Genomic DNA, 23,715 nt, shown 5'->3' on the forward strand with positions numbered 1-23,715 from the left:
AATTCACGTATTGTCGAAGCAAATATTACTCCATGCACGGATAAATCTTAATGTTGGTTAAGGAAGATCGGCCCCAATTATACCGATACCAGGAGTTTAATCGTAATTCCCTCGATACTGCTTTCTTGCGCGATAATCAAGACATCTCGGCCTACGTATTTCAAGATATAGCTCGCGTCGCGATGGCGGCACGTATTTGCCAGGAACGAAGGATTACGTACGAGTTAGAGGAACAGTCTTACTCCCAAATTGCTAATTAGCTAAATTTAATTGGCAATTTCAGACAGTGCGTATCCTTTTCTGGATAACTCAACGCCAGGAACACCGATGATATTTAATTATTATACCGTTTGAATTTAAACTCGCTTTTTATCAGATTTACGATACTTGCTGTATTCTATCGTTCGTTTCAACGGCTCGTACCTTTTTCTAAGCGCCTCGAGACAGTGATGTCGGAGTTGTTTCCGGCGATCCGCGTTTCCTTTTTTCGCCGAGCTCCGAAACGACGACACCGCGAACAGCAATCACACGGAAACGTCTGCTTTTCCTCCTGCAACATTCTTCCCTCGTGATCGATTTCGCTCATTGTTCGCACGTTTTCTCCCTCCCGTTCGCACATACAACGACTCGCCTTAATATTCGAACGCCATTGTAGATCGTGCGTATTACTGTACGTAGTCTATTTTAAAAAATACATAAAAGTGAGAGAAATTTTTCGAACGGTCGTGTGGTCGCTCGTAACGAAATTTTAAGATAGCTGGTTTCACCGCAAGCTCTCGTATAATTAGTGGAAGAGTCGAAGCTCTGGAAAAAGCACTTGTTGCCTTAATTTCGAAGCAACATTCGTCCAAAGAGGAATCGAACGAACCTCGGTTCGAATGGGAATCAAGACATTTCGTAACGATCCGATGCAGAAAAAATTAATCGATAGAATGCTATGATTAGCTCGTTCGATACAGAGTCTCGTACACGACGTAACAATTTCAAAACTTGAAGATGTACCCATAGCTTCGTGCTCCATTAATAAATTGGGGTGCTCGTTGATCGCTAAAAAAAGAAAACTGTTGAAAAGTATTATTCCCGTGTCTGTTTAAACTTTTTCAGCGTGTCTAAGAAGCGGTAAATTGGCGGTAAAATATGTAAAATAATTTATTGGAACAAGTACTGGCGAGGTGACCCTAGACGTAGTTCGACGCTTCGTTCCACGTTTGTTCTTTCTCGCGCTTTGGCCGGCTATAAGAAGCGCAGTCTTTTTTAGTCGCCCACGGTCAACGTCGAGCCAAGATTTCGCTTATTATTCATTCGATTCGGTTTACCGGACGTAGGAAGAGTCCGTTTCATCGAGGAAACGTCACGCGAAGCGGTGGAAACGATCGATCCCGAATGCCTTTCCACGCTTCGATCAATCAGTCGCGCGTCTACGAACTCTCAGCCATTTTATGCGCGTACCTTCTCGATTGCGCGACTCCCTTTTACCATTCTTTCCTTATTCAAGGTTCGTTTCAACTATCCGAGATATCGTTGCTCTGGAAATGGCCAGAACAGACGCATTTTTCAACGCCCCCAGCGAAACATCCGGTCGAACGCGTTTTCGCGTTCCTCGCGAGAACTGAGATCGAGGGAAGGCGATCTTTGTACAGGGCGTTTAAGATTTAAATAGCCAGAACGGAGGTGCAAATGGACCTTTAAACGTCGACAGGCAAAATTTACGACGGCTCTCGATACGTCAACGGTTCGTAAGCGTCGTGGAGCCCTGTTTGTCAAGCGAGCGACGCGTTGAAAATAGGTTGGTTCACGTCGATTATCGTACCAGTTGTTAATTTAGTATAGTTTGAAAGGCGATAAATTGATCGTCGATGGTATCCGTCCTACACGCTCGTAAGGTTGAGGTCACTCCATAAATTCGTGCGTATTTGCTCGCGTCGTTGAAGCCCTAAATTATCCCGAACGTTGACGGGCGCACAGAAGCTCGACTCGTCTCACTGAACTTGAACCCAGCCAACGTTAATTCATTTCCGCTTGAAAGGAAAGCCATTACGTCGCATTCCCTTCTTCGCCGCGGCACGCATCTTCTCCTCACGCGCCAAGGCGCTTCACCGCGACATGGTTGATCACAGTTAATTTCGATACCCCCCTAACCTGGGCGCGATGGAACGCGAAAATCCCTCCCAACAGTGTCAACGTCTTCCGAACGCGTCGAGCTTTAATTACCGCGTTCGAATCAATTTTATTACGATCGTAACGTGGATGGTCGCCGCGTGGCTGCCATCGTTGAGAACTGAATTTTGCAGCAGCGTTTTTCGAATATCCAGATCGTCGGAGCAGCTACGATTGTTATTATTATTACGATTTCGTGACTTCCGAAAGTTTAGATCGGAGAAGGAACGGCACGAACGTAAGAGAGTTTCGGGATCGTATTTGCGAAGGAAAAGTTGAAATCGCTCGGTCGTTTGTTCGAGCGTTGCGTGCCGCAGTATTCTCGGAACAGAGGATCTTGATGAATCGGAAGAGTCCCTCGCCGGAAGGAGGAAGGTCGCGCGATTGGCTGACTTTGGAAAATATTTCGGAAAGATTGGCGCAGTTCCTCGCAGCACGATTCTCCGGCATTCTAACCGTGGAGAGAACAAACACGCCCGGGAACGGCGTTTATTAAAGTTTGCACGATCCGGCGAAAATCGGGAAACGTAGCTTCCTCGTTCGAAATTCTGTTGGATTTTTCTTCTCGGCGAGTTCAAACAATTACCATGCGCAGCTGGCTACTGCAGAGAGGGCCGGTTTGGGCGGACGTTTCCGTGTGTAGGAGCCGGGGCTTAATAGAAACGCAGCGTAATGAGAAAACGAAATTCCAGAGAGGCGTGCTCGACCCGGCAGAGAAGATACGCGGCAAGCAGCGCGACGAGCTTCTACGAATGTCGAGAATCGCTGGGAAATAGAGCGGGAATATTTTTAAAGCTCGAACCGCGACGAGATTCGCCGGAACGCGAATCCACCCCCGAAAATCCCCTGGAAATCCCGAGAGCTCGCGAGTTTCTGGCAAAGCCATAACGGCTCCATTAAACAGTCTACCGCTCCATGCATCGTGTCTCTATCCGTAATTAATCTATCGATCCTTTGTACTTTTTATAAAAAAAAAAGGCTCGAAGATCTCGAAGAACCAAGGAACAGAATTTTTTATTTATTTAACGTTGGAATCCACTATAAAAGGCTAGTCCGGCAAGTTTGCCGAAACGACTTCTTTATTTATGAATTTTCTCCCTCGATACCTCCGAGTCAACTTCGCTGAACTTTATATTACTGTAAGCCCTCGTGGGGCGAATTCTTTTACGATAGAAATATACGAGCAACGTTCGAGGAATTCTTGGTAAATATCGTTAACGTGCTACGATAAGCTTCCCCGGTTATTTTGGAGTTCTCAGCCTCACGGACTCGACGATCCCCTTGCAAGTCCCTAAATAAAGCTTGCGTCGTATCGTCGAATTAAAAAAATTTACGAGATTAGCGTTACGCGTTTACAGTTTGGGCCGGTTGGCGTGTGTGGGTTGGCCGGGAGGAAGGTGGCAATTACCCGTGGGAAAATCAAATATCCGTTGCACGAAATAACGAGGGGCAGACAAGTTGGAAATAGACGAACGGAGAACGAACGCGAAATATGGCCAGGACGTGCCTCGAATGGCCGCCCGAACCGATTTATCGGCGCTCGATTCGGTTAATGGGTTTTAATTGAGTAGAGCAATCGGACTTTCGGCGTTCCCGACGATCGAGCGCGACAACGATCTTTCGATTCGACCGAGCGCGATTGCCACTGCTTTAATTCGGCCCCTCGAAAAGCCGGAAACGGAGTCGCTGGAGCGCCGAGCGAATAAATTCTTGGAGAAGGAAAATCTTGTCTCGCGGAAGAACCTCTTGGAAATTCGTCCCCGCGCAGTCATCTGTTCCCGCCATTCCCCGACGCGAGCCGTACGGCTTAAACGTTCCCTGTCGTTGGCAATTTACACAGCCAAGAAGTACTCGGCGACGCCGCGGCGCGCCGTTTCGCAGCAACTTGGAGCATTTCGGTCACGTAGCGAGGAAAAGACATTTCTCGCGGCGGGGGCGTCAGCTGGCGCGTTCTCCACGTTCAGCCTTGACAATCGGCGAGCCAGACTGCACCCGGGAGCGGTAAAGTTTCGCAGAAGCGGTGTCGTACGCTCGCGGAGGGAACGCATCGAGTAGAATAATGCAGCGCAGAAATATCCGACCAACGCGCCGCGCCGTAGGGGGGGATGTGATTTATTCGTCGCGGCGAACGCGACCGGCATAATTCCCTCCGTAAGGGCGCGATGCTAGACGGGCCCTGTTCGTAAATTTACTCCCGGTCGAACAAAGCTCGGTGTCACGTGCCACCGAGCCACCGACCGCATCCGGCTTCCTGCTAGAGCGCGTACAACGCGACCTGGATCTCAGCTTCTCTCCTGCTTCCAACCCGTAACGCAATTACGAGTATGGAAATTAACGCCAGGGAATGCTAATTCTTGTTAACCGAAAGTTTACCCTTCGTGGGAGCTTCGAGTCTGCGTTCCGAGACTCCTTACAGGATGCTACTCTCCTTTGACGAGCCGAAAAGAACCCATTTTATTTAACAAGACAGTCCCCTCTAACTATATTAAAATCAAGTACCTGGAACAAAATTTTCAAACTTACGCGTGTATTTCTCTTTTGTTAACGACCGTTCTCTCGAACCGTCGAGGTCAAACGTTAAAAAAAGGAACGGTTTAATCCCAATTTGCAAGATTACCATAAAACGCGTTCGCGGGTGGATGGAAAGGCATGTAAAATTCGCTGGGCGGTGAACGCGTTAACCGTCTCCCTTATTCTTGGCTGCATCATAGAGAAGCGTTCCGGTTTGAGTCTTCTTCGAGCGTTTCGCACGCTACAAAGGGAAACGAGCTCTTTGGTGCCTCGAGGTATTTAAAAATTATGCAAGTCTATCCCAGCAACCTTCTCTAGGTAATGCGCGTCACAAAGTGTACAAAGCTCTTTATGCAAATCCGCGAATCGTTCTCGCCGAACGTTGGTGTAACGTGGGTTTCTTGATATTTAGGATAAATAATAAATTAACACCCGCAGGAACGACTTCCGTGAAAAATTGCCAATCTCTGACGTCCTTTGTTTCGGTTCTTTGGACCAGTAATTCGGGGAAGCATCGGGAAGCCATTTATATTACTTTCGCAGCGGCGGAACGTCGAGAGTTGCGGTCGTTGCATCAAAATGGCCGGCCTAGATTTGCTCGAGTTGCAACGCAGGTATCGCGACAAACAACTCCATTTCGTCGACGACCTTGCTCCCGCATTTTCGCAAAATGCTGTCTCGCGATTCTTTTTTCACGCCCATAGCTCGTTTACCGGCGAAGCTCTTGTAAACAGAAGTATAAAAATGGAACCGGGGGCCCGCAACGAGCCGTAACATTTATGAAAAATGGAAGACGCACGGACGAGCGAAGGGACAAGAGCTTTTCTGCCAAATCAGTGGCGCCGGTCGGGGAAAACAGTCGAGTTTAGAAACGGTTGGCTACGTTTTTTATCGACCTCGACGTACATCGAATGTCTTTCGCCATAATTCTGTGAGGTCTGAAGCAACCGACTACGCTAAACGCTAAGGGTTCAAAATAAAAATGAGGATTTCGATTAGGAAATTTTACCACGGTTTTTAAGAACGAACTTTTCCACAGTTTCACCGCTGTTAATGTAAAATTAGGATTCCATATTCCCAACGTCGAAACTTTTAAGTAGAATGTTTCATTTGTACGAACGTATTAAATGCATTAGAGATTTGAGGGTTTCGCGAAAGTTTCTACTCGTTAGTTAATTAACGCGGTAGAAATCGAGTAGAAATATCCCGTTTGTTCGTGCTTATAATTAAAACATCGCGACCCTCGCCTTGGACGATGCCATATTACGGCTGCCATCGTTTGACCTGTCACATTTGAATCGATAGAGACGAGACCACGCACTTCCTGTACGAGTTCCTCGCTATTCATCGACTTCGGACAACCCCGGGTCGTTTGACGTCGCTCGAGTCCTCTTAATCGTCTTTGAAGCGTCTATACTACTCGAGTAGTTGTGTACAGGACATATAATTATCGTCATGAACTTCAATCAACGTTTCGAGCGCATCGGGGACCGTTTGTCCAAGTTCAAAACAGAATTTAACGTTTACTCTGGCGTGTTCCCGCAACAATGTTCACCGAGCAGCTAAAATGTCAACAACTCTCCAACGCGTCTTTCATTTTCGTTAAAACGATATCGTTCAACAAAAGCGAACGCAAAAGTTTTCATTTTCTCCGGTTAATGTACACCATTGGTCGTTGAGCGCATTTCTGCGCACTTTACAAACTTCGTTTCACAATGGATGTTTACGTTTCAAAAGCATATGTACGAACGAAATACCCTAGATTTCCTGTTTATGCAATGATATTTATGTTTACGTACGTACATGTATTATGCATGTAATGCTGAACAATACTCCTATATTTGTTTAGATTCCTGTAGCATGGATCGTGTCGAATACGTTAGAATTTAAAATGCGACGAGAAAAAAGAAAAAACGAGACCACCTATCGAGTGTAGAAGGATTTAAGGGGAAATTGGAAAACTATCCATATGGGAGGAGAGAGAGCAGGATAGTGAATTAAATTGGAATTCTATACTTGTGACGAATTTCCCGGGGGAATTTGTGACCGATGAAATGTTAATTGGTCCGTCGAAATAGCGAGGGTAGGGGGGGGGGGGGGAGAACCGTCTTGAACGCGTGACGTCGCCGGATCGAGGATTTATGGATCGCAGCACCGACGCAACACGCGATGGCAAGTTGCTTCGGGCATAGACGAATCGTTTGCTCGAATTACACACCCAACCATTTGTCGGTTAATTTATTCCGTTATGGATCAGCCGGTGCACGCGCAGACCGATGCTCGTTAATCGGGAGAGGAATTCGACGCGTCGCGTCGCTTCGAATCTGCTAGCTTCGATCCATTTTACCCGAGTGTATCGGCCCGCGGAAAATGGAGATAATTTAATTGTCAGCGATACACCGACGTTATCGATGATATCGCCGCGCTCTACGCGACCATTGTAGGACGCGTTACATCGTGACCGGCACGGTAACTATTAGCTGCTGAAACGCCACGAATAAACGACGGCTTGTCAATGGAACCCAGGATTGATCGAATGCGCAGCCTACTCCACGGAAATGCATTGACTTGCCTTCGAAACAATGGACCGCAAACGTTTCTCGGTACAGCCATCTAAGAAAAATTCTAGTCCCCGCTGTATCGTTTCGAGTTCGACAATTTTTTAAGAAGAGGGCACTTTCCAACTCCCCTTTAATCCTTTCTCAAAGTATTCTTTTTATATTTCGAGCTCGTCGGCGGTTTTCGAAACGCGGATCACGGATTACGAGAGCGCGTAAAATTTTCAACAACTTGCCTCGTAATACCAAACCTAATCCTGCGTTCGGGATTAAGAGAATTTCCAAGCAAGTCTCCCGGCCGCCGTTGACGGAAAACACGCCGAAAGTTGTAACGTTTCGTCGGAATTGCCGCGAGATTACTTTCTGAAGTTTATCTCGATCTCGAGTAAGTTTTGCATCGTAACTAGGCAGCGTTAAGGCTTTGTTCGGGGGTGGTTCTGCACCGTTGCCGTACGGGTTCCACGAGCAACGCGCACCGACGTGCAAGTTTAACGTCGAATGATCGATATTTCGATAATGACCAAGATCGCGCGCAAAGGGAATGCATTTAATTCCTGTTTGGTCCGTAATCCCTCTTAATATTTCATCCCGCGGTAATACCGTTTACATCGGATCACCATTCCGATGGAAATCCCGAATAATTCTGTCATCGAGCATTCATAATCGTTCGTCCGGTTACAGTTTTCACGGATTGAGAATCCTAAACCACTCGGGGATCGAGCCGTTTCCGTTTATGCCGCGAAGGAAACTAGTCAAGTTAAACAATCGCATTACCATTGTGCTGCTGGTACTGTAATAATAATAGTCGAAAGTATCGGTTCTCCATAACAGTTTCCAAGAACCGGAACCGATCCAGAGCCTCGAAACAAGTTTATCGCGACATCCGGCGGCGCTGGACGGCCATCGAGCTCGATCGGAGTCGATAACGCGATTTGCCTGCTCGATCGAGTATCGTTGTTCCATCGCGTAGAAATAAACGTCGATCGGGTCGGGCCACCGTCGTTAAACCTGTCAGAATTTTTTTCCAAGCGGCCGTAATGCAGGAAGAAAAAGTACAACAAACACTGGGCGGCTCCGGCGAGTCGTTTAATGCGATTGGCGTTTATTAACGTCGGCGGTGCTCCGTTCCAATTGCATTTTCCAATTTCCGCGTACGTGTCCGAGCATGCGCGCGTAACTTTTGCTGGCTGTAACCGTATTTTCCCCAGAACGAACAGCTGTCCCGGATTCCCCGCTATTGCGCTCCAAACAACGCCACTAAATCGCCCGTAGTCATTAAAACGCGCTTCGCGGAATTCGAAATTTCCCGCCCTGAAATTCGACGGAACCGCCAACTTTGGACCGCCTTCTTTACTTCCGGGGACCAAAATGCCATCAAATCATAATTTCCCGATTTGAATTCGAGCGGTGTTTGGGGGCGTTACGATACGATACGTGAGCTCTGGGTCCTAACAACTATAATCGGAGGGAACCGTTCAAAATCTCTCCTCTTAGGACATTTGCAGGGTGGATACTGCCAAATGTTGGACGTTTCTAAGTAAATGGCAGCAGTAGGCACTCGTATCGAGGAATAAGTGAAAGTAATGGCGACTGATGCAAGATCCTTTCCTTTATGTTTCGACGCCTTATACAGGGTGTTCGGCCACCCCTGGGAAACATTTTAATGGGAGACTCCAGAGGTCAAAATAAGACGAAAATCAAGAATACTAATTTGTTGGTGGAGGCTTCGTTAAAAAGTTATTAACGTTTAAAGTTCCGCCCGTACTGAATTTTTTTCTCGAAACTGAGTAGGATTTCGGGGGTATGTCTGTTGACCAAAAATGCTTGAAATTGACCCCTGCAACTAAAAATAATTTTTCCAGAACGATTTGAAACTTTTCAATTTCGTCGAAAAATTTAGGCACCTACCCGCTGTCGATTTTTCTTAAAAATTCCTTTTTCATTTTTAGTAATTTTGTTTGACGACCTACGGAAAAGTTGTCTAATACTTTTTTGTAGGTAACCATGAGCTTTACTTCAGAAAAAAGTTTCATTGAAATATATTCATTGTTGTAGGAGTTATGGCTGTTTGAAAATTGGACCATTTTTATGGCGTTTTTCTCTATTTTACGGGGTCAAGGATTAACTTTTCGAATATTTTTGCGATTTCTACATATTCTCCACCAAAATACGCGTAGTTTGCTTTTTTAAACATTAAAATCGTCCAATCCGTTCAGAAGTTATGATGTTTTAAAGATACGCATGAAATTTCAGTGAAACATATCAACGCTTTGGTCAGACATGAAATTTTCGGTAATGAATTTTTTTCTCGAAACTGAGTAGGATTTCGGGGGTATGTCTATTGACCAAAAATGCTTGAAATTGACCCCTGCAACTAAAAATAATTTTTCCAAGACGATTCGAAAGTCTTTTTTTTCACCCAAAACTTTCAGCATTTACTCGATTTTTTTTCTCGAAAGTGGATAGGATTTCGGAAGTATGTCTAATGACCAAAAATGATTGCAATTGCCCACTGTAACTAAATATAATTTTTTTAGTATGATTTGAAATTTTTTAATTTCCTCTAAAAATTTCAGTACCTACTCGAATTTTTTTGAATTTAATTGTTAATAACTTTTTAACGAAGCCTCCATCGACAAATTGGTATTCTTGATTTTTGTCTCATTTTACCCTCTAGAATCCTCCATTAAAATTTTTCTCAGGAGTGGCCGAACACCCTGTATGGGGGGCCCCCTTCGAAAAATTTATTAGTTCTACAAACAATCTGTATTTAAACAGGCGGTAACTATTTTATCTATCTCTCGATCTCACGAATCCTGTACAGAGCGTTCCATAATGGCGATCCAAACGCAGTGTACTCGTCAAAGCGAGGGAGAATAGTCCGAATAATCATTAGTGCGAGTCTTGGCGCGGAAGATTCATAGATGATGCTGAGTAGAAATACGTGTAACGTTACCCCACGGAGCAAGGACCTGGAGATATTTATGTCTCTAGATCTTTTAAATGCATGATTTATATTTGTTTCGGGTTAACAACCCCCATAGGTACTGTACAAAACGTATTATGACTGATTGTACCATCATTCTTAATACGCAGCGTGCGCTCGCGGTGTTCGTGCCAACTTTTATACCGCGAATGTGAAACACGATGCAAATTAAACGCTGTACCAAACACCGTAAACGTCTAATTGAAATAATCCTTATTTGGGAAACAGTATGTTTCGACAACGATTGATAATACGAATTTCGTTCGTCTGTGTAAATATTGTTCGAAATATTCCGATTTAACGTAAACCCGAGCGTTCGAATAACAAACGTAGATCCGCGAATGCGCGAATTTTAAAGCAAATTTACGGGGGGAGAGCGATTTACCGGAGTTCGAATATGGCCCTTTGCGGTAACGTTAAGTTCGCGTATCGATCCAACCTTTCCGCGATCCCGCCGTAAATCGTCGATCCCGCGATAACGGAAGCCCTCTATCGTTCGATATGCGATCCATCCTGACCAGGGAAACCAGAGAGGAAGTTTACCGTGGATAACGCTTACTCAGAAATTCAATTTCCTTGCACGGCGCGTCGATGCAGAGCCACTTCGCCGCGGAACGCATAAATTCTGATCAGAATTGCACCAGGAAAAACCGAGATACACGCGCGACAAGTATAATTAAACCAAAAACATGCTTCGTTTCGAAATAAATCACCGAAGAATTCGGTCGTTGGGTATCTTTCCGCGTAATTGATCCCGCGTACAATTGTCCGCAATTTTGTCCGAAGTAAAAATCCAATTTGTCGCCCGTTGTCCCCCCCAAAAACAGTATTACAACGGGCAAGAAAATCGAAGACAGCACGAGTATAACGTGTGCACTTTTCGTGACGCGTCTCGGTCGTAAGTCGAACTCGTGCCGACGTTCCTTTGGCACTTGTTCGTGGAAAACTTCGCAAACACCAAGACAGCTTTCCATTCGACCCAAATTCTCCTAAAAGTTTCATCGACTCGTCCTTCTCGAGTAGCTGACGAATAAAAAAAAAAAAAAATGAGGGAAAGGAAAAGATTAGAGACGTATCTTCGAACGCAGCCCAGATTCGAAAACTCGTTTGCCTGTTCGACTTCGCGGACGATCCCGACAATGGCTGTCCGTTCTCGTCTCGACGTCTGCATCGAAAGGAGAAACCGCTTCCAGGCGCGTACTGCATCCGACCGGATATCCGCGCGAGACGTCACTCGTTCGTAACGCGAACGCGTCGGAATACAGCTCGTTTCCAAGAAGAAACTCCCTATCGTTGCGCAAACTTGCACGAGGCTTAGTTTTTTTAGCGAGCAAGAATCGCGCAACTTTGGGAATAAATAGGGTTATCTTACTTGCAGTGAGAAATTCGAGAACGTTTTCTCTATCTTCTTCGGCTAGTTAGACTGTAAGTTCCAGTCGTTGACACTTTTCGCAGCAAGATCTCGAAAAGTTTCCCAATTTCAGCGCCCGCCGGGCGACGAGTCGATCCTTCCAACCCCCCCCCCTTTCCGCGCAAACAATAAACTTTCCACAAGTTATTTTAATTAATGCATCGAAATTTTCATTCGTTCGAATTGTAATGACCCTCGCGCGTATTTACCTTCTACGCTCGATGTAATGGAAAATTTGATTCCCTCAGCCTCGGGCCATTCGGCGACATTGAAGTATATTTGACCCTTGTATTTCGAGCAAGCTTAATTAGAACGCTCTCGACGCTTAACGTTGAATTTAATTAAAGTATGCGCAAATTTATCGAACAGTGTTGAAATTAATACGCTATTGTACCGTTCGATAGAAAATCTAATCAAATTATTTTCTCATCGGTAGATTGAACATCGATTTTTATCTGCTTGAATATTTAGTGCAACTCTTTGCGAATTGCAGTACATGAATGCGCCTCCCGAAGCTGGTTTCCATGGCCATCACTGCCAAATACGATACCTATTTTAGTGAAAGCAAGATGATTCGATAAAATGTTTAGATACCTTCCGGTATGAGTGGGTTTTATGTACCAATTCGTAGATAGGAGGCTGCCAAGACGGTTCGTAGTAACATCTAGGAACATCTCGAACGCTACGTTCGGCTTTCAAAGTAAACTAGAAAATGTATTTCAGAACGAAGAGCTCGTTTGGAAAGTAGTTAATTTACGAAACCTTTCTGTTAATAATTAGATACGAACGGAACGTACTGTTAAAATCTTGACTAGTATTTCAAGATATAAGGTACGAATCGTGTCGAAATACAGTGTTGGAGCATCGTAAACGATCGTTGCCTTGAAAAGGACGAGTTCCATTGGGCGCCAATTCGTTATATCCGTTCGTTATCACGGTCGCTAGCGAAGAGCTCGTTATTTCCTTGAAATTATTCGACGACTCTCGAGGTACGCGTTATCCTGAGGGTAAGACCTCCGACAGCAATATCGGTGAATATCCGAAACGATCCTCTCGACCTTAGGCAGCAGCTTTCTCTGGAAACCCTCGACGCCCTTCTTCGCTGGGCGTCGTTGAGCCGGGGATTAGAAGAGCTCGTGCTTCTCGGAGCCACGGCCTCCACTCGTTTCTTTCCGCTTTTCTCTGCTCCGCGGAACGAAAGATTTCCAAGCTTTATTACCGAAACGAAAGACGAGAAACCGCAACCGACGAGAACGAGACGATGAAAGTAACGAAAGGAACGAAAGACTCGTCGCGCGAGATAGAGAGACTTGTTTAAAAAACGACCGTTTGAGCTTTTGTTGATCGCGCCGGATCACTCGACCGTGTCGACATCCTCCAACGACGAAACGTTAAACTAATTGGACGGTCGTGAAAGGTTGGCGCGTATCAAACAATGGCCGCGTATTTTCAATTACCAGCGACGCCTTACCGCGAAAGAAAGCGCGGGGAAGCTCGTAAAGCCTTTTACGAGAGGGAAATCTTACCCTTTAAATACTAACAGCTCGTCCCTTTCTGACACTTTGTAATTTAAACGCTCGTGGAAGCTGCGAAAACGGCATCCCGCGTTAAAGAACGACTCGAAACGAGGTAACGGAGATCCTCGAAAATGATAACGGCGAGCCGACTATTTCGAAACAACCCTCGGATGGCACTTCTTCCATCAGCGTCTCCGAGCCAGCCTTCGGCCAACAAAAGAACAGACAACTCTCGCGAGAGTTCTGAACCTCTCTTTGGAGTCTTTCCTTCGTCTCGAGGCGGTGGAATTTCTTTCGAAACTCGCCCCTTCTTCTGGATCGAACTATTTCTTCGATCGCTTAAACGACGGACTCAAATCTTTGCAATTTATTAACGAGATTAAAAATTAAGTTCCCGACGTTGTATTTTTAGGACCGTTCGTAGAAACGAAGTGGTATCGCGCTTAAGCGGATGGCGACAAACTTTTATTATCTATCGAACGATAAACTCTTTTCACCGAGGGAATAAAAGCGGAAACGATATTACGAGCTGGAATCATATTGGCGATTAAAAGCTCGAGGAAAGCGATTCGATCGAGAGGAAATAAAGACGGAAAACGATGGCGGGGGGTGGGGAGGGGTGCGCGGATCGAAGGAAACTGTCGAAAGTTTTAGGAAAACTGAAAGTTCCGTAAGGCAAAGGAAGCGAAACGGCAGGAAAAGATAACTTCCACGTGGAACTCCTACGAAAGTTGAACGAGGAGCGCGAGAGTGTCGCGAAAAGTTTACAGGTATGATGAGACACAACCGGGAGCGTCGAAAAAAGGTGACGAGTACGCGACGGAATCGAACGAGAGAAAAGATCGGGGTCGTGGAGACAGAAGAGTCTCGCGAAACCGGAAACCGATGGAGGAGAAACGCCGGGAAGAAAATGGACGAGGCAGAGAGAAAAAAGGAATCGGTACAATGGAAAGATTTTAGAGTGGGCGCGACGGCGGGGACGGAGGAGTATGTGAACGAGGCGCAATTAAGCCTTCTTGGCCTCGAACCAATTACCAGCCAGAAGAGCCTCGCCATGAGATAGCGATTGGTCGGACTGGAACCGAAAACCGGAGCTCTGCGGTCAACGCGAAACTTTCCACGACCGCCGTGAAAATTCTTCGTTAAAGCGTCCCGCCGTAAAACGACTGACGGCGAGCTTAGATTGCCAAGTCCCTGCCAAATATTTCACCGGTTCAAGGACATCGAGGAGCAAATTCCGTTAAACCTCTCGCGGTTCCTCGCTTCTGCAATTTTATAATTGTCGTTCGAGTTGAATACTTCGACGAAACGTCTGTAGCGGGCGCGAACAGACTCCGGTGTTGGTTGGAAGAAATCATAGTGCAGACGTAACGCAATCTTGTTGTTTAATCCGGATGGTTTCCCGCTGAACGCAAGCGATCACGCGACACGCGAGGTTGGTCGACGGGCATTTAACGAACGAACGGAGATCGTAAACCGCGACGCGAAAACCTACTCCAAAGTTTCCCAGTATTGCCAGCTGTCCGTATACGTGGAGATATAAATTATTCGTTCGGTTGCACAGCCATTTTGCTAGCGTGCCGTACGTCGGGCAATAAAGTGCTGGCCACGTGGCTGAAATTATCGTTGCCCCGCAATATAGACCCTCGACCGTCCTGCCTACGATTTACGTTCCTCTCGCGGACGCTTCCGTCGATGACGTCAGCTCGTCGTTTCCGTTTTTTCACCAGGACGATCCCCATTTTATTTAATAACCCCCGAAACTCTTCCCTTTTCGTTGAGTTTCGATTTATTCACCCTCGCAGCGTCTGGCTATTTAGAGGCTTATACAACGTAACAAATAAAAAAAAAACCGTTAAAATATTTATCCAAAATTGTTTTCTCAGTCGTACTCCACGGTACTATATGACTTATGCGCGTATAATCCACTTTCCCCTCGTTCCGTAACGCGTTACAAAGCCAGCGCGTAAAATGGCGCTATTAAAAACTTAAACGACCTTTAACTACAGCCTTTAACTCCGTTACGTGTTTGAAAGCCGTTTTAGGGTCTATCGAGCGTTTTATTAACAATTCGGTGTCGACCTTTACACGCGTACCCGGTTAATAGGCAACAAAGTATCCCCGGCAAGTTCTCGTAATTTTTAGAGTTTCCCGCCGAAAACGGCTCTCTCGTCGCTCTTGGAAGCTTCCTGTCCGGACACGCGCGTAGAAATTTCCGAAAGGGCCGTAAAATGTTTCCGATAAGATTATCCGTGAGGTCAAGATGTCTGGAGTCGGATCGGGTTGCAGTTATCCGGCGTTCGGTGCGCGTCAGGTGCTCGTCGAGATGATCGATAGGCTCTTCGAAGCATTCCAGATTATCCCCTACGGCGGCTAATTACTCTCTTCGAGCCTTCCTCGCTGCGGCCAAAACGTTGGAGCATCGGATCTCCGGAGACCAACGACCCGATCATGTCGTTTCCACCGCTAACTTTCGACTTGTTCGCGTGTTTGATCTACGGCCGCTCAACAAGTATACGGACAAATGACCGTAGCTAAAAAAGTATCCATCAGCCGGTCATAACCTTTACTTACACCCTATTCCACTCTGTCTTTTGATTTATTATTAGATAACGCTTAACTTTTGTGCTCCGGTTATTACTTTCACAATTTATTTCGATGCTTCGGACTACCGAAATAAAATATTTCGTTTTATTCGAATCGTAAAGAATTTATTGTTCGAAATAGCGTTTGAAATATTTTTCGCGATTCCGGAGGCACAGTCAGCGGCGTTGATGCCTAACACAAATTACGCTTCATAGAAGCAACGACAAATTTATCTTCTCGCGAGCCCGTTTGTCCGCTGCTTGCGTCGCAACCAGGAGATTGATGTCCGATTGGGAAACGCCAATTAGTATTACCGCAACGACGATCCTGTCTCCGAGACGCAACGGGACCAGCGTTATTTTCCAATTCGTTCCCCGATTCGCCGTAATTCAAGGCGGAATCGTTTAGTGGGTCGAAGGAGCACTCCTCGCAAAATGCAAACCGCGACGGACGATCTCGAACTTGATATCTTCGAAGAAAATTGTTCTTTATACTCGATCGTTTCTTCTGCCATCATTTCCTTTTCTTTGGCCTGTACCTTATTTTTCTACTTTAATTCAGTGGTTCGAAATATGGTGGAATATTCGAGCATCGCAACGCCTGTACGCGAGACGAAGCGTAATAAAATTCCGTGGATCGTGCGGAGCCACAACGGACGATAACGAAGTAGAATTGCGAGCGCGTTCCAAGTATAATTCCCTCTGAATTCGCTTTATCGAGTGTCCGTGCGGATTGTGACGCAATTGGACAGGGGGCTGGGGTGAGGGAAAATGAGACGAAAAGAGAGGAGTAAAAACGTACCTGAAAACACGCGACTGGCTCTCTCGAAAGCCCTTTGAAAAAAATGAAGTGGCCTTGTCCCAGTGTCTGCCGGGCTCGCTCGAAAACCACGTGAAAATTTATCGAAGGCCATAAAAGTCGAGCGCGGACGAAGTGACGAGCGAGAAAGATTATGTATGCGCGGTCTGTCAAAAGAAGACTCGAACGGCCGCTAAAGAAACCGACGACTTTCGTACGTCGCATCGGGCCAATGTACTCTTTCTTTGGAAATTCTGCTTTTTCTACCCGAGACGAGATACCATCCTTTGTAGTTTTATCTTCCGCGACGGAGATTTTAGTTTTTGTACGGCTTTCTCGCTCGTGAAAAGCGAAGGGAACGCTCCACGCTTCGGATGGCCCACCGGATAACAGGACGGACATCAACATCGACGATATTAGGCAGCTTTTAGAATAAATTTCATAAAAAAGGTCGTCCACCTTGTGGCTGGTGTTGGTTGCGAGGAAAGACGAGAGAAAATGGAGTTCGAGTATTCGTAATGCGCGCAATTAAGCCAGCCAACATGTGCTCAATTGGTCTAATCTAGCTAGACGGTGCTACTTCTGTTTGCGTTTGTAAACAATGTCGAGACCATTACTATTGCGATAGCTCGTCCCCTGTCGCTTCTACTTAGGACTGTCTATCCTTTAGAATTACCAGTGTTTCTGAAGCTGTCGCAATAACAAGATACATCAACCGTCGAATCGCCTCGGGCGGAACAATTGTTTCGCCTCAGAGATTACAAGAAGATTTTTATCCCTGAAATCGCGTCGAAGAAATCGCTAAATCGTCTCCAATTAAAAGACGATATCGTACCAACGTTGCTGGCAATTTGTGCTCCTTCGATTCGCTTCTTTAAATCCGAAAGATGGCATTTTCAGTTTGTACATAGCTAAAATAAGATATTCAAATTCATTGCATACTGATACAAAACAAGGTAGAATCTAAGATTTTGCAACTAGAGCGTTTTTATAAACGCTCATTATTACGAGTGTAATTAGAGGGCTCTCAGCCATTTAAGTAATAGTAATACGCCCGTCTGTTCGAACGCGTTGAACTTTGATTTACGTAGGATCCAAAGAGTGAGGTCGAGCGACAGGCCGCCATTAAATCTAACGAAGGATCGCTGGTGATCGCTGAATTTCGATAATGAGAAAATTGAAAAGAACACGCTCCAACTGGTCAGTTCAGACGTGGTTCGAGCATCGCGTCAAAGTTCCGCCCGGAACACGACACGGATTAATTAACTATTCCGGGACATTAGATCGGTTTTCGATAGCGAATCAAGGCCGTAGGGCGAAAACGTCGCGCGCCCGAAAATCCCAGGGAAAATGCTCGCAACCTTCGGCCTTCTACGGGCCCGAAAAGTTCCCGCAATGCAGACCGCCGTTTCAACGATAAATTCAATTTATCCGAAACCGGCGGTGCGCTGGAGACGATCGATACGGACGATTGTTAGCGAGAAAAATACTCGACGGACAACAGGAGTTCCTCCCCCGACTCCTCCGGATGCGCGTATCGCGCCGATTCGATTGTGCGATATATCATTCGCCATTTTCGACACAAATAAACTATTGGATTCGACCGAGCGCGTGGCCAGCTTCTTTCCTTCGTAGACTGTCGAAAAAAATAACCCAGACTCTCGAAAACCATCACCGCGTGCGCGTTTCGATACCAGCGATGGTCAGCCATTTAAATTTTTTCTAATTTCCTCCTCAAAGTTATTTTAAATATAGTTGAAACTAATTTCTAGATATTAATTTATTTGACGAATTTTTAGATTTAAATTTTCGAAGAATTTTATACGAATTTAGAGAAAAGCAATCCATCGAGCGACAAATCACCCGTATGGTCTTTCCCGCCCTATTTGCGAAACGTTTTCCCCCACAAGCCTCAGCCACTCGTCGCATTTCGCGCTCGATTAAAACCATTCCCGCTTATTTCTGTTTCAGTTACCGAGAAGGAGATTCGACAATGGTGAGTTCCACGAACCAAAGCTCCGGCTACTGTCCCGAATCAAAAAGAGTTCGCTTTAAACAAAATTGTCCAATTAAGAATTTAATTCGCTTTCGCGTTCAAAACAATTCTATTAATGCATTGTCTACCGATCGAGTAAATCGACAAATTACTAAGATCGCGTATTATTATTACCTTGGTTCCCCTGTTGATCGATAGTAAAATTCAGCTTCGAAAGTGAGCTTTCGTGCCGGCAGTAAAACGAAGTTCGATAACGCTGGACGATTGTTTGTTTAGGCACAAAGGATTCCTGAAAGACTGCCCCGATGGCCAGCTGACGGAACAGGTATGACCTGGTTTTGCACATTAATTAAAGAAAAATCGATACGTGCGAACAGAACTAAAGGGTAAGCGTGTCCGTTGCGTGATTCCAGGGCTTCATAAGGATCTACAAGCAGTTCTTTCCCGATGGTGATCCCTCGAAGTTCGCCTCGCTTGTCTTTAGGGTCTTCGACGAGAACAGCGTAAGTCCCTTCATCTCTCGATGCCACTATTTTAAAAGAAAGAGGCAAAAAAATCCGTAACGCGGCCTCGACACACATTCCCGCGAACGCCTCCATCGAATATAAAAAGAACGATCTTACGATTTCGGGATCGCGAATTAACGAGCGTGAAAATGTATCACTCGAGTTAGTGTCGTTTCAATAAAACAACCCGAGTAGAACGCGGACTGCTCCTAATCGACTTGACTTTACACCGGGAGCTTTATTCGCGACTCAATTAGCTTGTTCGTGACTGATCGATCGATCGATCGTCGACTCTACGTTAATCAGCGTTTTCAAGAAAAAAATTCCTTACCGAATATATAGTTTGTGGCTAGAAATAATTGTTGAGACTACAGAAATGATAAATATTAGGGACAATTCCTCGTAAATTAATTTCAAAGTTGGTTACCGATGTTTGATAAAAAGCAATCCGATTGACTATAATAGCACCACTATGACGTCAAAAACCAAACTTTTCTCATATTCACCATTTTGTTCCACGTCTGTTGGTTCTCGAGGAGTTTGGTTAAACAGGTATTTCATGCGCAGTTCCGAGTGTAGTTTTTTAACTACAAAACGTGAATACGCGAATCTAATATTTTTTAATGCTTTATTTTTGTGTAGAGCTCCATAGATATCGGTGTACAATCGAGCGACGTTCTTTGAAATTTTTGCAAAGTGTACGGATCCATTTTTCTCTTTTTTACACGGCTGCGATAAAAAATTGCTTTTCCATAGATCTTTACATTTACATTTCACAGTCCTTAAACGAAAATTTATCGCGACGAGGTTAAACTAACGGATGATGGAAGAAGAGGGGCCATCAAAAGCGAATAAAAGCGGTCGCCACGGATCGATAAAACAATTTCAGCCCTTCGAACAATCCGCGACACTCTTATTTCGTGTTTCGTACACAAAACGATCTTACCGCGGTGTCCTCGCTTTTAATATTATCCGATATCCCTTCTGGTATTTTTCAATTTAAAGGCCAGTTCGTCGGCATTTGTGTATTTATTAATTTCGCGTCAATTAAAACATTCCATCGTCTGCGTACCAAACTTCTTTGATAAAACGAAATACATCTCAAGAGTTCCGCCATCGAACGAAATGGATCGATTTCTACGAACAGTGGCGGATTTAGATCTATCGAGATACGAACACTAATATTTTGGGGCCTCGCAAAGAAAAATTAGTTCATTTCAACGCTTAAATTTACATAATTTTCAGTGCCTTTAGGTATTATAATTACGTTTAGTTTCTCGTAAATATATACAGGGTGTTCGGCCACCTCTGGGAAAAATTTTAATGGAAGATTCTAGTGGCCAAAATAAGACGAAAATCAAGAATACCAATTTGTTGATGGAAGTTTCGTTAAGAAGTTATTAACGTTTAAAGTTCCGCCCGTACTGAATTTTTTCCTCGAAAATGCACAGGATTTCGGGGGTATGTCTATTCACCAAGAATGATTGTAATTAACCCCCGCAACCGAAAATAATCTTTCCAAAATGATTTGAAATTTTTTTTTTTCTCCAAAAAATTTATCCACCTTCTTGAATTTTTTTCTCGAAAATGCGTAGGATTTCGAGGATATGTGTATTCACCAAAAATGGTTGTATTTGGCCCCGGAACCTAGAAATAATTTTTCTAGAACGATTCGAAATTTTTTTTTTTCGCCAAAAGATTTCACCACCTACCCGAATTTTTTTCTCGAAGGAGGGTAGGATTTCGAGGATATGTGTATTCATAAAAAATGATTGTAATTGACCCCCGCAGCCGAAAATAATTTTTCCAAAACGATTTGAAATTTTTTTTTTCTCCAAAAAATTTGTCCACCTTCTTGAATTTTTTTCTCGAAAATGCGTAGGATTTCGAGGATATGTGTATTCACAAAAAATGGTTGTATTTGGCCCCGGAACCTAGAAATAATTTTTTTAGAACGATTCGAAATTTTTTTTTTTCGCCAAAAGATTTCACCACCTACCCGAATTTTTTTCTCGAAGGAGGGTAGGATTTCGGGGATATGTGTATTCATAAAAAATGATTATAATCAACCCTTGCAGCCGAAAATAATTTTTTGAGAATGATTAGAAATTTTTTAATTTAATTTTTTAATAACTTCTTAACGAAACCTCCATCAACAAATTGGTATTCTTGATTTTCGTCTTATTTTGGCCTCTAGAATCTTCCATTAAAATTTTCCCCAGGGGTGGCCGAACACCCTGTATACAGAACGTTCGTGAATTCCGTGTGAAAATATAAGAGTAGTTGGATATCGGCGCAAGTAGAAGCAGCGAGTCGTGGTCAGACGCGCCAGTTCGATCGCACGTCGACCCAACAAATTTTCAAATTTAATTATTTCGAAAACGAGACTCTGTACGATACAATTTTATTCTACACTTTTTACTTATTAACGTAATTACTGGAAAACCTTGTATAAAAAAGAGTACTTGTTAATATTAAAATTGAAAAGTCTTCCAAGATGACTTCCGGATGGTAGTTAAATTAAAATATCGAAGACGGAGGAGCTCTCGCGAAATTCTTCTGTTTGAAGACACGAAACCGAGGGTTCCTCGGTTTGATAGAAAATCCGCCCCCGTCTACGGTAGATCGATTCGATCGGATTTCGCGACACACGAGCGCGTCGACGGAACCCGTGCCATCGCAAGAAAACACATGCTTTCGTCGTCGACGAAAATATAAGCCGGATCGTCGATTATTGTCTCGCAGGATGGCACGATAGAATTCGAGGAGTTCATAAGGGCGCTCTCGGTGACGTCGCGCGGCAACCTGGACGAGAAACTCCATTGTAAGTAGAACTTAATCCTCTTAACGTGTGATTTTGGAACCTCGACTAATATCTACGGTTGCAAAACCATATTAAATACTTATTAGTACAAGTTCGTAAGATGTTTGGCGGATTGATTTAAACGTCAAATTACATTTTCTATCAAATACTCGAATTCAAACTATTTCAAACCGCTTCATATTAGTATCAACTGCGCATTCTTGGCACATCACTGTAATCAGTTCTGTTGTTCCTCTAGTTGCAATTAGACGCTAGATGTGTCATAAAGTTTCCAAGCTGCATACTTGTTTCTAATTCACGTTGTAAATGGAATAATAAGTATCGTAACGCGTTTGAAGGGAACGGAGCAGCGAAGAAGTGGATTCTGTGTTTATTTTCAGGGGCATTTCGGCTCTACGACGTGGATAACGACGGTTTCATCACGAGGGCAGAGATGTACAATATCGTCGAAGCGATATACGAGATGGTGGTGAGTAGATCGTTTTTAAGGTATCGAAGAAAACATCTCGATACGCCATTTTGCTGTACCCAGAATTCCCTATTCCCCCGTTATTGTCTGTTGCTTTCCAAGAAGGCAAGCAGCTTCCATCGTCGAGTTTCTCGGCATTCGTTTCTCTTGTTAATCGGTCGTAGAAGCATCGATAGCGATCGCGAGGGCGAACGCAATTAACTTTAAACGGATAACAAATACATACTGTATCTTTCTCCGATCGCCTCGATAAACGGTAACCTACATTCTCGGAATGCTTCGAGAGATTATACAACGATTGGCGCGTCTTTATCCGAAAGTTACTTTCGGAGATCGACGAAAAAAGAGTTCGAGGGGATCTCGAGTAACGAAATGGGAATCGAGAGGACTTGGCTAATCAATTATCCAACGCTTGATGGTCAACCTAGTCGAGTCGAGCAAAGTATAAGATCCGGGGCAAAAGATGGGACAATTACTGTCCTGCTCGAGGAAACAGAGGAACGTTAAAGGAATAAAATATGTTGTGGCAAAGTCAAAGGAATCTCCGTTTCGTACACGAGAATCGATGGTTCTTTGAAACTGCTTCGCGACAGTAACAACAACCTAACGTTTGAAATATATATAATAGAACGCTTCGTGACGGTAAGGGAAAAACCAACCCTTTCATCCAGCGATATCGGAAAAATAGTTGGAATAAAAGTTGTGGAAACTGGCGTAAAATCTTGGCGCGATCGATGCCCGAATTTCCTCGCATTCAGCGTTATCAATCATGTCTGCTACGCATTGGCGTCGACGTAGCAGGAAAATCCCGGGTCAGAGATTACGTTGACCGAGAAAGTCGTTTATGCCGGTGACTATTGACTCGAAGATAATTACTCCGAAGCGCAATTATGGGATGTTTGGAATATCGACGAGGAATCCAGCATAGTTCCGTGCATACAGCGGGTCTCGGAAGTATTCGTACTCCCCGAGTTGCTGACTTTGTCCGATTTACATTTTTTTCTAAGTAAACGTTACGAACTGCGTTAATTAAGCTTTCGATCCGATGGAACATTTTTTAGAAAAAACAGTGCAATATAAATAGGAATTCAGGTTACCTGGAGAGAAATTAAAACCCCATAACATTGGTCCTGACAGAAATATCAACCGTCTGAAATCTGTAGATAATGGGGCACGAATTTTGCGCCGCGTGGAAACTCAAACAAAAGGCGGAATAATTACTGGATTATTGTCGGAGGAGGAGGAGGAACGCACGACAATAGCAGATGGAGTGATTTCATAATGCTCATACTGCGAATGTAATTGGATAGGCAAATTGATTCTAGGAAAAAGTCGCGAACGAAAGCCAACGCGGTAATTTCTCGCGCAAACGGAATCACTCGGTTATTTCTCCGCT

At 44.5% G+C, this 23,715-nt stretch overlaps 1 protein-coding gene across 2 annotated transcripts in view; it reads left to right on the forward strand.

The window, feature by feature from the left end:
- The window catches only part of LOC143342333 (frequenin-2), a 49,553-nt gene that overhangs the window by 8,966 nt on the left and 16,872 nt on the right, over positions 1-23,715 (forward strand). For both annotated transcript variants that reach the window (XM_076766100.1, XM_076766101.1), the window contains exons 3-7: positions 18,496-18,520; positions 18,797-18,845; positions 18,934-19,023; positions 21,772-21,850; positions 22,231-22,319. In XM_076766100.1, the coding sequence (XP_076622215.1) occupies positions 18,496-18,520; positions 18,797-18,845; positions 18,934-19,023; positions 21,772-21,850; positions 22,231-22,319 (332 nt within the window). The remainder of the gene's footprint in view (positions 1-18,495; positions 18,521-18,796; positions 18,846-18,933; positions 19,024-21,771; positions 21,851-22,230; positions 22,320-23,715) is intronic.

The sequence above is a fragment of the Colletes latitarsis genome, chromosome 6 (genome assembly GCF_051014445.1).
Source record: "Colletes latitarsis isolate SP2378_abdomen chromosome 6, iyColLati1, whole genome shotgun sequence".
Taxonomy (NCBI): Eukaryota; Metazoa; Arthropoda; class Insecta; order Hymenoptera; family Colletidae; genus Colletes; species Colletes latitarsis.